This window comes from Lithobates pipiens, unplaced genomic scaffold (genome assembly GCF_037356315.1).
Source record: "Lithobates pipiens isolate NorthernLeopardFrog02 unplaced genomic scaffold, aLitPip1_a1.2 Scaffold_157, whole genome shotgun sequence".
Taxonomy (NCBI): Eukaryota; Metazoa; Chordata; class Amphibia; order Anura; family Ranidae; genus Lithobates; species Lithobates pipiens.
Genome location: NW_027507746.1, coordinates 2,774,488 through 2,788,849, shown reverse-complemented (window position 1 = coordinate 2,788,849; position 14,362 = coordinate 2,774,488). Strand labels below are relative to the sequence as shown.

The window sequence follows — 14,362 nt, the reverse complement described above, 5'->3', positions numbered from 1 at the left end:
AGAGGAGAGCGGAGAGCTGACAGGGCAGTCCCTGCACAGTGTGACCGCCCTGTCCACCGCCGGCTCAGCGGGGACAACAGAGCGATCCCTACTGAGCGAGCGGATCATTACTGATCCATCCCGTGGGAAAGGGGCCTAAGAGATACCAAAGTACCAGTGCTGTGATTGGCTGGTGATACCACAACCCCAGTGCTGTGATTGGCTGGTGATACCACAACCCCAGTGCTGTGATTGGCTGGTGATACCACAACCCCAGTGCGGTGATTGGCTGGTGATACCACAACCCCAGTGCGGTGATTGTCTGGTGATACCACAACCCCAGTGCTGTGATTGTCTGGTGATACCACAACCCCAGTGCGGTGATTGGCTGGTGATACCACAACCCCAGTGCGGTGATTGTCTGGTGATACCACAACCCCAGTGCTGTGATTGGCTGGTGATACCACAACCCCAGTGCTCTGATTGGCTGGTGATACCACAACCCCAGTGCTGTGATTGGCTGGTAATACCACAACCCCAGTGCTGTGATTGGCTGGTGATACCACAACCCCAGTGCTGCGATTGGCTGGTGATACCACAACCCCAGTGCTGTGATTGTCTGGTAATACTACAACCCCAGTGCTGTGAATACATATTACAAACTAATACATTGCTAATGGAAATGATGAATGTAATAAAACAATAACTAGTTACAAGTAATTGATGCCACAACTCCAGTGCTGTAAAATGAATGTATCTATTGGGATATATAAGAGGAAAGTCCATATATCTGTGATCAATCTTCCTCAATGATGGCGCCCCCTCCAGTGTGTCACTACAACATGAAGTGTGTTCAGAGTCCTCCACCTCCGTGCTGATGAAATGCCCCCTCAGGTATTGGCCCCATATACAATATAGGTGTCATGTGCTTGTCCCCCTCTGGGGGGCTCAATGGGCCCGGGGGACTTCCCACAAGATCAGCTGTCACAAGTGTGGGGTCCCTTATAGGGATCTGGTCCCTCCTGATTGGCTGGATATAGAACTCCAAATAAAATAAAAATGCCACCAATAGTGAAGTGCGTCCTTCAAAACAATTGTCTCTTTATTTACAATAAATGCACTGACAACCAATAATATGTCAGCATATCCAGCAACCAATTGGGCAGTAGATAATATCTCTCACCAGCGCCACTTCCTGTTTCAGGTCCAGGCAGAAAATGACATCACCCGGCTGCACCCGAGGGCTGACTGTCCAATGATTGGTTGATCTGCTGACATATTATCATCGCTTGTCAGTGTGTTTAGCGATCCTCATGGATTTTGCTGCACAGAGACGCATGTGAAGTAGAAATCCCATTATTTCCTATGTGGTCGGTTCCCATCGATGTGCCGCAGTTTAGTGTGAAAGGGAATCTATATGGAGCCATTCACACCTCCAATGTGTGCGTTACCACGTCACTACAATGTACCCGCAACAGTGCAACTCCACACTAAGACTTTTCAGGTGGGTGACAACTTACCTCCATTTCACAGGGGAGGTCCAACCAATATTCCATCCAAATGTCCCAACATTTCATTCTCTAAGCCCCCGCCCACTGATTATTCATTGGATGTGTCTACTTCTGCCCCTCCCTGGAAGAACATTTCACCTCTTTCCTGCTTCTCCCTCCAGTGTCTATAAATCTAATGGGACATTATGGAGCTGTGATGATCTTTGCTCCGTTATCTCCACAAACCGAACTCTGACCGATCTGCATATAACATTGAAGGATGATGAGAAGATGTCGGAGTCAGAAGTGAGACGACGTTGTGAGGTCCTCCGGAATGCCGGCTTCTCTGTGGATAGAGGGTAAGATCTGTTATATTGGAGGTAGCACACATACTAAGTCTTAGAATGTGAATAGTAAAATGTAGACAACATTGGATGGAGGTGAGATGACGGGGGTGAGATGATGGGGGTGAGATGACGGGGGTGAGATGACGGGGGTGAGATGACGGAGATGAGATGATGGAGGTGAGGTGATGGGGGTGAGATGGTGGGGATGAGATGATGGAGGTGAGATGATGGGGGTGAGATGATGGGGGTGAGATGGTGGGGATGAGATGATGGAGATGAGATGATGGGGGTGAGATGGTGGGGATGAGATGATGGAGATGAGATGATGGGGGATGAGATGATGGGGGATAAGATGATGGGGGATGAGATGATGGGGGTGAGATGATGGAGATGAGATGATGGGGGTGAGATGATGGGGATGAGATGAGACGATGGAGATGAGACGATGGGGGTGAGACGGTGGGGATGAGATGATGGAGATGAGATGATGGAGGTGAGATGATGGGGGGAGGTGATGGGGGTGAGATGATGGAGATGAGTTGATGGAGATGAGGTGATGGAGATGAGGTGATGGAGATGAGGTGATGGAGATGAGATGACGGGGATGAGATGATGGGGGGTGAGATGATGGAGGTGAGATGATGGAGGTGAGATGATGGGGGTGAGATGATGGTGATGAGATGATGGAGATGAGATGATGGAGGTGAGATGATGGAGGTGAGATGATGGAGATGAGATGATGGAGATGAGATGATGGGGGTGAGATGATGGAGATGAGATGATGGAGGTGTGACTTTGTTGGGAGGTCTTCTGACACCCGGGCTGCTCTGTAATGAAGATGGAAGGACGGGTGACAAACATTCTATACAATTTCTGTAGAGCCCATTGGAGGTCTCTGTAGTTATACAGATAATGAGAGAGATGATTGAGATTTCCTGTGCCAGTCACAGATTTCCCAGATGATGGAGAATTTATTCCTCATCCCAAGTTTTATCATTACAGATGGGGGATGGGGAGAATCAGATCCACCAATAATAATCTTAGTCAGGTCCTACAATCTTCCACAAGGTTTTACCTTTACAGAAAAATACCCCCCATCCCCCGAGGTCCATCCAATGTGTCAGTATAACTGAGCCAATCAGATGTGTGTTCTCAGCCTGTACACATGACAGCCCAGCACACCCGGCATACAGTCTGCTATCCCAATGGTTGGATGGAGATGAGTGTGTGGCCCCTGCCATGGTGAGGGCCCCTCACTTTTCCATCATTTTTTACAGAGCTCAGTATGAGCCCCTCCCCCCTTCCATCATCACAGCAACATTTCCTCCTCTAACACTCTCATTTTATTCTTCTATGAAGGGATGGAGGAGGAGGCTGGGATGTATCTATATATACAGATGAAGATAAGAAGATGGTGTGTGGGAGCCCCTCCCCCTCTCAGGTAATACACGGATCCGGATATGAAGAGATGTCCGGAATGGATGATATCAGAGTAAAGTCACATCAACTCTCAGCTTTTATTTTCTCTTTCTGATCCTTAAATATAGAATTCCAGTAATAGTAATCTTTCTCTTCTTTTCCTCTTCTAAATGGCGTCATTTCTGCTCAGTATTGCCCACTTCCTGTGTTGTTGTGTGACCGGTGCCCCCTTCACACCACTGATCTGATAGGGGCACCCGCACATGCGCGCTCCCATCTATTGTACTACAAGCCTGCGGTGACACACTGGCTGCACCGCCCATCACATCACCGATACAGCTCCGCCTCCATTGTCATCTGATTGGAGCCCCACCTCTGCCCCGCCTCCTCTCTATGAGTGACAGAGGCCCCCCGCACTTTCAGAGCTGAGATGAACACTAATAGGCAGCACTGGTGGGCACAGACAGGTGGCATGGACGGGCAGCACTGATGGGGGACATTGATGGGCATTGATCGACAGCAGTGAGGGGCATTCATGGGCAGCACTGATAAGTGGCACTGATTGGCAGCACTGACTAGCATGGCTAATGGGCACTGATTGGTGGCACTTGTGGGCAGTTATGGGCACTGATTGCTGCCGCCTGGTGGGCACTGATAGCTGACATTGGTGGACAATGTTTGGCACTTATATGTGACACTTTTTTCTTTATTATAATCAGTGCCCTGATTACATTCCTCGATGTCCCGCTGATCGGCTCTCCTCTCCTCACCCTCTGTCAGTGACACGTTGCCGTGGTAATTGCTGCGCACCAGAGAGCGGCCATTGTGGGACGCCGCCATATGACGTCATCCCAGAACGAGAGCTGCACCGCCTCGCCGCCATCTGATGGAGGGCAGGTGACAAGCGGTTAAATTGAGGATTGACGCTCACAGAAATGTAAGAAAAAATTCTAAATAAAAAAGGGGAACACCGATGTCACATTCAGAAAAAACTGCAGCTGACAATTTAAAAAAAGTGGACAGAAAAAAACAAAAAAACAAACAAACACCCAGCAACCAAGAAAAAGGATATACAGCACGTCACTACACCTACACACTACACTATACTAATAGTATACTAACACTCTACACACACACACACACTACACTATACTGACACAGTATACTAACATTCTACACACACACACTACACTATACTCACACACTATAGTAACAGTATACTAATATTCCACACACACACACACACTACACTAACAGTATACTAATATTCTACACACACTACACTATACTCACACACTATACTAACAGTATACTAATATTCTACACACACACACACTACACTAACAGTATACTAATATTCTACACACACTACACTATACTCACACACTATACTAACAGTATACTAATATTCCACACACACACACACACACTACACTAACAGTATACTAATATTCTACACACACTACACTATACTCACACACTATACTAACAGTATACTAATATTCTACACACACACACACTACACTAACAGTATACTAATATTCTACACACACTACACTATACTCACACACTATACTAACAGTATACTAATATTCTACACACACACACACTACACTAACAGTATACTAATATTCTACACACACTACACTATACTCACACACTATACTAACAGTATACTAATATTCTACACGCACACACACTACACTAACAGTATACTAATATTCTACACACACTACACTATACTCACACACTATACTAACAGTATACTAATATTCTACACGCACACACACTACACTAATATTCTACGCACACACACTACATTGTACTCACACACTATACTAACACAAAATACTCACACACTATACTAATAATACACTAACACTCTACACTGACACTACACTATACTAACACTCTACACACACACACACACACACTACACTCTACTAACAGTATACAAATATTCTAACCACACACACACACACACACACACACTACACTCTACTAACAGTATACAAATATTCTAACCACACACACACACACACACACACACACTACACTATACTCACACACTATACTAACAGTATACTAATATTCTACACAAACACTACACTCACACACTACTAACACTCTACACACACACTACACTCTACTAACAGTATACTAATATTCTACACACACACACTACACTATACTCACACACTATACTAACAGTAAACTAACACTCTACACTCTCACTACACTATACTTACCCAAAATACTCACACACTCTACTAATAATACACTAACACTACACTACACTCACACACTATACTAACAGTATACTAACACTCGACAATCACACTACACTATACTGACACAAAATACTCACACACTATACTAATAATACACTAACACTCTACACTGACACTACACTATACTCACACTGTACACTGACACTATACTCACACTGTACACTGACACTACACTATACCCACACTGTACACTGACACTACACTATACTCACACACCATACTAACAGTATACTAACACTCCACACACACACTACACTATACTCACACTCTACACTGACACTACACTATACTCACACAATATACTAACACTCTACACACACACTACACTATACTCACACAGTATACTAACACTCTACACCCACACACACTGCACTATACTCACACAGTATACTAACACTCTACACACACACACACACACACACACTACACTATACTCACACACTATACTGACAGTATACTAACACTCTACACTATACTCACACAGTATACTAACACTCTACACACACTACACTATACTCACACAGTATACTAATATTCCACACACACACACACACTACACTATACTCACACAGTATACTAACAGTATATTAATATTCTACACACACACAATACACTATACACACACACTATACTAATAGTATACTAACACGCTACACACACTACACTATACTCACACACTATACTAATAGTATACTAGCACTCTACACACACTACATTATACTCACACACTATACTTATAGTATACTAACACTCTACACACACACACTACACTATACTGACAGTATACTAATACTCTACACACACACTACACTATAATCACACAGTATACTAACAGTATACTAATATTCTACACACACACTACACTATACTCAGATCCTATACTAACAGTATACTAATATTCTACACACACACTACACTATGCTCACACACTATACTAACACTCTACACACACACTACACTATACTCACACACTATACTAATAGTATACTAACACTCTACACACACTACACTATACCGACACACTATACTAATAGTATACTAACACGCTACACACACACTACACTATACTCACACAGTATACTAACACTCTACACACACACTACACTATACTCACACAGTATACTAATATTCTACACACACACACACACACACTACACTATGCTCACACACTATACTAATAGTATACTAACAATCTACACACACACTACACTATACTCACACAATATACTAACACTCTACACCCACACACACTACACTATACTCACACAGTATACTAACACTCTACACACACACTACACTATACTGACAGTATACTAACACTCTACACTATACTCACACAGTATACTAACACTCTACACACACACACTACACTATACTCACACAGTATACTAATATTCCACACACACACACACACTACACTATACTCACACAGTATACTAACAGTATATTAATATTCTACACACACACACAATACACTATACACACACACTATACTAATAGTATACTAACACGCTACACACACTACACTATACTCACACACTATACTAATAGTATACTAGCACTCTACACACACTACATTATACTCACACACTATACTTATAGTATACTAACACTCTACACACACACACTACACTATACTGACAGTATACTAATACTCTACACACACACTACACTATACTCAGATCCTATACTAACAGTATACTAATATTCTACACACACACTACACTATGCTCACACACTATACTAACACTCTACACACACACTACACTATACTCACACACTATACTAATAGTATACTAACACTCTACACACACTACACTATACCGACACACTATACTAATAGTATACTAACACGCTACACACACACACTACACTATACTCACACAGTATACTAACACTCTACACACACACTACACTATACTCACACAGTATACTAATATTCTACACACACACACACACACACACACACACACTACACTATGCTCACACACTATACTAATAGTATACTAACAATCTACACACACACTACACTATACTCACACACTATACTAACGGTATACTAATATTCTACACACACACACTACACTATACTCACACAGTATACTAACAGTATACTAATACTCTACACACACACACTACACTATACTCACACACTATACTAATAGTATACTAACACTCTACACACACACTGCACTATACACACACACTATACTAATAATATACTAACACTCTACACTATACTTACACACTATACTAACACTCTACACACACACTACACTGACAGTATACTAACACTCTACACACACACTACACTATACTCACACAGTATACTAACACTCTATACACACACACACACACACTACACTATACTCACACAGTATACTAATATTCTACACACACACTACACTATTCTCACACACTATTCTAACAGTATACTAATATTCTACACACACACTACACTATACTAACAGTATACTCATATTCTACACACACACACACACACTACACTATACTATACTATACTATACTATACTAACAGTATACTAATATTCCACACACACACTACACTATCCTCACACACTACACTGGCACTACGCTATACTCACACACTATACTAACAGTATGCTAATATTCTACACACACACACACTACACTAACAGTATATTAATATTCTACACACACTACACTATACTCACACTCTACACTGGCACTACACTATACCCACACACTATACTAATAGTATACTAGCACTCTACACACACACACTACATTGTACTCACACACTATACTAACACTCTACACTATACTCACACACTATACTAATAGTATACTAACACTCTACACACACGCTACACTGACAGTATACTAACACTCTACACACACACTACACTATACTCACACAGTATACTAACACTCTACACACACACACACTACACTATACTCACACAGTATACTAATATTCTACACACACACTACACTATTCTCACACACTATACTAACAGTATACTAATATTCTACACACACACTACACTATACTAACAGTATACTCATATTCTACACACACACACACTACACTATACTAACAGTATACTAATATTCCACACACACACTACACTATCCTCACACACTACACTGGCACTACTCTATACTCACACACTATACTAACAGTATACTAATATTCTACACACACACACACACACACACACACACACACACTACACTATGCTCACACACTATACTAATAGTATACTAACAATCTACACACACTACACTATACTCACACACTATACTAACAGTATACTAATATTCTACACACAAACTACACTATACTCACACTCTACACTGGCACTACACTATACCCACACACTATACTGACAGTATACTAGCACTCTAGACACACACACACACTACATTGTACTCACACACTATACTAACACTCTACACTCACACTACACTATACTGACACAAAATACTCACACACTATACTAATAATACACTAACACTCTACACTGACACTACACTATACTAACACTCTACACACACACAAACACACACACTACAGTCTACTAACAGTATACAAATATTCTACACACACACTACACTATACTCACACACTATACTAACAGTATACTAATATTCTACACACACACACACTACACTCACACACTCTACTAACACTCTACACACACACACTACACTCTACTAACAGTATACTAATATTCTACACACACACACTACACTATACTAACAGTAAACTAACACTCTACACTCACACTACACTATACTGACACAAAATACTCACACACTATACTAATAATACACTAACCCTCTACATTGACACTACACTATACTAACATTCTACACACATACACTACACTCACACACTATACTAACAGTATACTGATATTCTACACACACTACACTATACTAACACTCTACACACACACACACTACACTCTACTAACAGTATACTAATATTCTACACACACACACACACACTACATTATACTCACACACTATACTAATAGTATACTAGCACTCTACACACACACACTACATTGTACTCACACACTATACTAACACTCTACACTATACTCACACACTATACTAATAGTATACTAACACTCTACACACACGCTACACTGACAGTATACTAACACTCTACACACACACTACACTATACTCACACAGTATACTAACACTCTACACACACACATACACACACACTACACTATACTCACACAGTATACTAATATTCTACACACACACTACACTATTCTCACACACTATACTAACAGTATACTAATATTCTACACACACACTACACTATACTAACAGTATACTCATATTCTACACACACACACACACACACACACACACACTACACTATACTATACTAACAGTATACTAATATTCCACACACACACTACACTATCCTCACACACTACACTGACACTACTCTATACTCACACACTATACTAACAGTATACTAATATTCTACACACACACACACACACACACACACACACACACACACACACACACACACACACTACACTATACTAACAGTATACTAATATTCTACACACAAACTACACTATACTCACACTCTACACTGGCACTACACTATACCCACACACTATACTGACAGTATACTAGCACTCTACACACACACACACACACACACACACACACACACACACACACACACACTACATTGTACTCACACACTATACTAACACTCTACACTCACACTACACTATACTGACACAAAATACTCACACACTATACTAATAATACACTAACACTCTACACTGACACTACACTATACTAACACTCTACACACACACAAACACACACACTACAGTCTACTAACAGTATACGAATATTCTACACACACACTACACTATACTCACACACTATACTAACAGTATACTAATATTCTACACACACACTACATTCACACACTCTACTAACACTCTACACACACACACACACTACACTCTACTAACAGTATACTAATATTCTACACACACACACTACACTATACTAACAGTAAACTAAGGCCGCGTACACACGCGCGGACTGTTCGCCCAACCTTGTTCGGCAAACAGTTTGTCAAACAGTCCGCTCAAAATTTGCATGAGCGGACTTGCCCACACACGAGCGGACTGTTTGACGAACAAGGTTGGGCAAACAGTTCGCTCAACTTTGAAATGAACGGACTCGCCCACGTAAGGAGGAGGCAAATCCGCCCATTTCAAGCGCGTGTACAGGTAGGCGGGGTCCGCGAAGGAGACGTCGCGGGCTCCGCCGCCTGGAATGGGCTTAAAGGGGAACCCCAACGCCGAAAAAAATCGGCGTGGGGGTCCCCCCCAAGTCCACACCAGACCCTTGTCCGAGCACGCTACCCGGCCGGCCAGGAAAGGGGGGCGAGCGAGCGCGCCCCCCCTCCTGAGCCGTACCAGGCCGCGTGCCCTCAACATGGGGGGGTGCCTTGGGGAAGGGGGGGCCGCGCGGCCCCCCCTTCCCCAAAGCACCTTGTCCCCATGTTGATGAGGACAAGGGCCTCTTCCCGACAACCCTGGCCGTTGGTTGTCGGGGTCTGCGGGCGGGGGGCTTATCGGAATCCGGGAGCCCCCTTTAAGAAGGGGGCCCCCGGATACCGGCCCCCCACCCTATGTGAATGAGTATGGGGTACAATGTACCCCTACCCATTCACCTGTGAAATAAAGTACAATAAAACACACAACACAGAGAAAAAGTATTTTATTGCACAGCCGGGGGTCTTCCGTCTTCGGGGGTCTTCTCGCCAGACTCCTCCGCTATGTGTGTGTAGCTCTTTTGCCAGCGGAGGAGTCCGGCTTTCTTCCTCCCCGCCGCCGGCCTCTTCTCCCGACTTCGGGGGTCTTGTCCCCCTCTTCGGTTCTTCTGCCGGGCCACCGCGCCTGGTCCGGTGGCCCGGTCTTCTGCCGCCGTCTTCCGTTCTTCTGTCGCCGCCTTCGGTTCTTCTGCCGGGCCACCGCGCCTTCTTGTAGCTCTTTTACAGGCGGTGGCCCGGTCTTCTGTCGCCGCTGTCGCCGCTGTCGCCTTCCGTTCTTCTTCTTGTTCTTCTTGTTCTTCTCCAGGAGATGTTGACACGTCGCTCCCTCCGGCCGGAATGCCAGAGCCGCCCTGCGCTGTGACTTATATAGTGACAATGGGGCGGGGTCACATGGTATATGTCACATGGGTTGGTCACATGGGTTGATGTCACATGGGGACTATGACATCGTAAGGGGGCGGGGTCACCATGTGACCAACCCATGTGACATATACCATGTGACCCCGCCCCATTGTCACTATATAAGTCACAGCGCAGGGTATATTCCCCCCAATTATATATAATATAATCCAAAAGGTGTCCTGCATTTAATATATATATATATATATATATATATATATATATATATATATATATATATAATTTTTTTTTTGTTAACACTGTACTTCTCGCCAGCCAGTACTAAATATACCACAATTACAAACACAAAAGAAAATCATATTTACACTTTAACCCTTTCATGATTAAGCCTATTTCTGACATTTGGTATTTACAAGTTAAAATCCATATTTTTTGCTAGAAAATTACTTAGAACCCCCAAAAATTATATATATATATATATATATATCTATATATATATAGATATATATATATATATCTATATATATATCTATATATCTATATATCTATATCTATATATCTATATATATATATCTATATATATATATATCTATATATATATATATATATATATATATAAATATATATATACATATATATATATATATATATATATATATATATATAGATAGATAGATAGATTGATTAGCAGAGAATCTACAGAATAAAATGGCGATTGTTGCAATATTTTATGTCACACAGTATTTGTGCAGCGGTGTTTTAATTGCAACTTTTTGGGAAAAGGGACATTTTCATGAATTTAAAAAAAATTAAACAGTAAAGTTAGCCCAATTTTTTTGAATAATGTGAAAGATGATGTTACGCCGAATAAATGGATACCAAACATGTTGCAATTTATAATTGCACACACTCGTGGAATGGCGACAAACTACGGTACCTAATAATCTCCATAGGCGAAGCTTTCATTGTTTTTTACAGTTACCAAGTTAGAGTTACAGAGGAGGTCTAGTGCTAGAATTATTGCTCTCGTTCTGACAATCACAGGGATACCTCATATGTGTGATTTGAACACCGTTTACATATGCGGGAGCGACTTCCATATGCGTTTTCTTCGCTGCGCGAGCTTGCGGCGACGGGGGCGCTCTAAAAAAAAATTCTTATTTATTTTGTTTATTTTTATATTATTCAATTGTGTTTATGTAAACATCCCTTGTGACAATAATAGGTGGTGACAGGTACTCTTTATGGAGGGATCAGGGGGTCTAAAAGACCTCCAATACCTCCTTTGCACTTCAAAGTATTCAGATCACCAAAAACTGTGATTCTGAATACTGTATATTTTTTCAAATACGGCTCCATTGGCAGCCAAGTAAACAGGAAGTGACGTTGCTTCCGTGTTTACATTCAGGAGACTGGAAGTAAGCCATTTATGGCTTTGTGCCCATCTCTCTCTAGCCGCCGTAAGTGGCGGATCGAGGATCGGGTCTCCCGGGGGGACGGGAGGACCAGTCAGATTGTCGGGAGGCGGCGGGAGGGGGATAACAATCGAGCGGCATTTAGCTGCATCAGTTGTTATCCCTGGAAAACTGATCGCCAGCTCTAAAAAACTGTACTGGGATGATGCCTGAGGCTGTGGGCATCATCCTGGTATAACCCCCAAAATGCAAGGCCGCATATCTGCGTACGCTCGGCGGGAAGGGGTTAAATCAGTGGTGGCTCAACATTTTTGGGGGGCGCAAACAAACTAAAACATTCTGGAAAGACCCCCATCAATTGCAGCCTCAATGTGCCCATCAAACACTGCCACTATACCCCAAATGCTGCCACTGTGCGCATGAAATGCTTCCACTGTGCCCCCGCCCACCGTCTGCCCGGCCCTTACCTTGTCTTGGGTGGGCAGCAGGTGACGGCGGCAGGCGGTGAGCGGTGTCCTCCATTTCTTCCTCAATCTCTTCTGTTCTCCCGTCCACTCCTCCTCTCCTGTGATTGGACACCTGTTAGGCGTCCAATCACAGCACCTGTTGTTTTAGCCAATCAGGTGACATGTAACACAGACCCGGTGCACCTGATTGGCTGAGAGGTGGGTCAGTGTTAGCAAGGCAAATTCATTTATGGAAGCACCACCACTGCTTTAAATTCAAGACATCTTTTGGGCCAAAGAACTGCCCCTCTCTCACACAATGTCTTACACACGGCATGGTGAGAGCGTGCTTTGGTCTGGTCAGTGGTCTCTTACAGAGTGAAGAGTGATGCTGAACTACCTGAGCACTCTCATCATGCTGTGTGTAAATGCAGGTGTAAATCATAATCAGACGGGCAGACTGGCATCACTTACTGTTTAGCAGTCTTGTCCAGGTAATTGGTGAAGCCTTGCACCTGACCGCTGGCTTCATCCAATTAGGTCCTCTAGAATGCAGTGCAAAGCTCACAGTGCATTGTGGGGCGCTCAGCGGATGAATATTCCGCCAAGCTAACCTCAAATTTGGGTGTTTGGTGAGCGGGTGAGCAGGTGATGTTCGGGGGGAACTTTTGCTCGGATAGAACTGTTGGCCCATCTCTAGTGCTGATCAGTCCAGTTCCTGGATTCCGGCTTCTCCTCTCTATAAATCTGGATCACTTCTTAACAGAAAATAATAAAACCCGTCCTGGCTG

At 42.8% G+C, this 14,362-nt stretch overlaps 1 protein-coding gene across 5 annotated transcripts in view; it reads left to right on the top strand.

Moving 5' to 3' along the window:
* The window catches only part of LOC143981455 (NACHT, LRR and PYD domains-containing protein 3-like), a 182,835-nt gene that overhangs the window by 122,202 nt on the left and 46,271 nt on the right, over positions 1 to 14,362 (top strand). For 3 of the 5 annotated variants that reach the window (XM_077479312.1, XM_077479313.1, XM_077479314.1), the window contains exon 8: positions 1,652 to 1,828. In XM_077479312.1, coding sequence (XP_077335438.1) covers positions 1,652 to 1,828 — 177 coding nt within the window. Of the gene's footprint in view, positions 1 to 955; positions 977 to 1,651; positions 1,829 to 3,175; positions 3,258 to 14,362 lie in introns of all 5 variants that reach the window. The other 2 variants (XM_077479317.1, XM_077479315.1) reach the window with 2 other exon arrangements.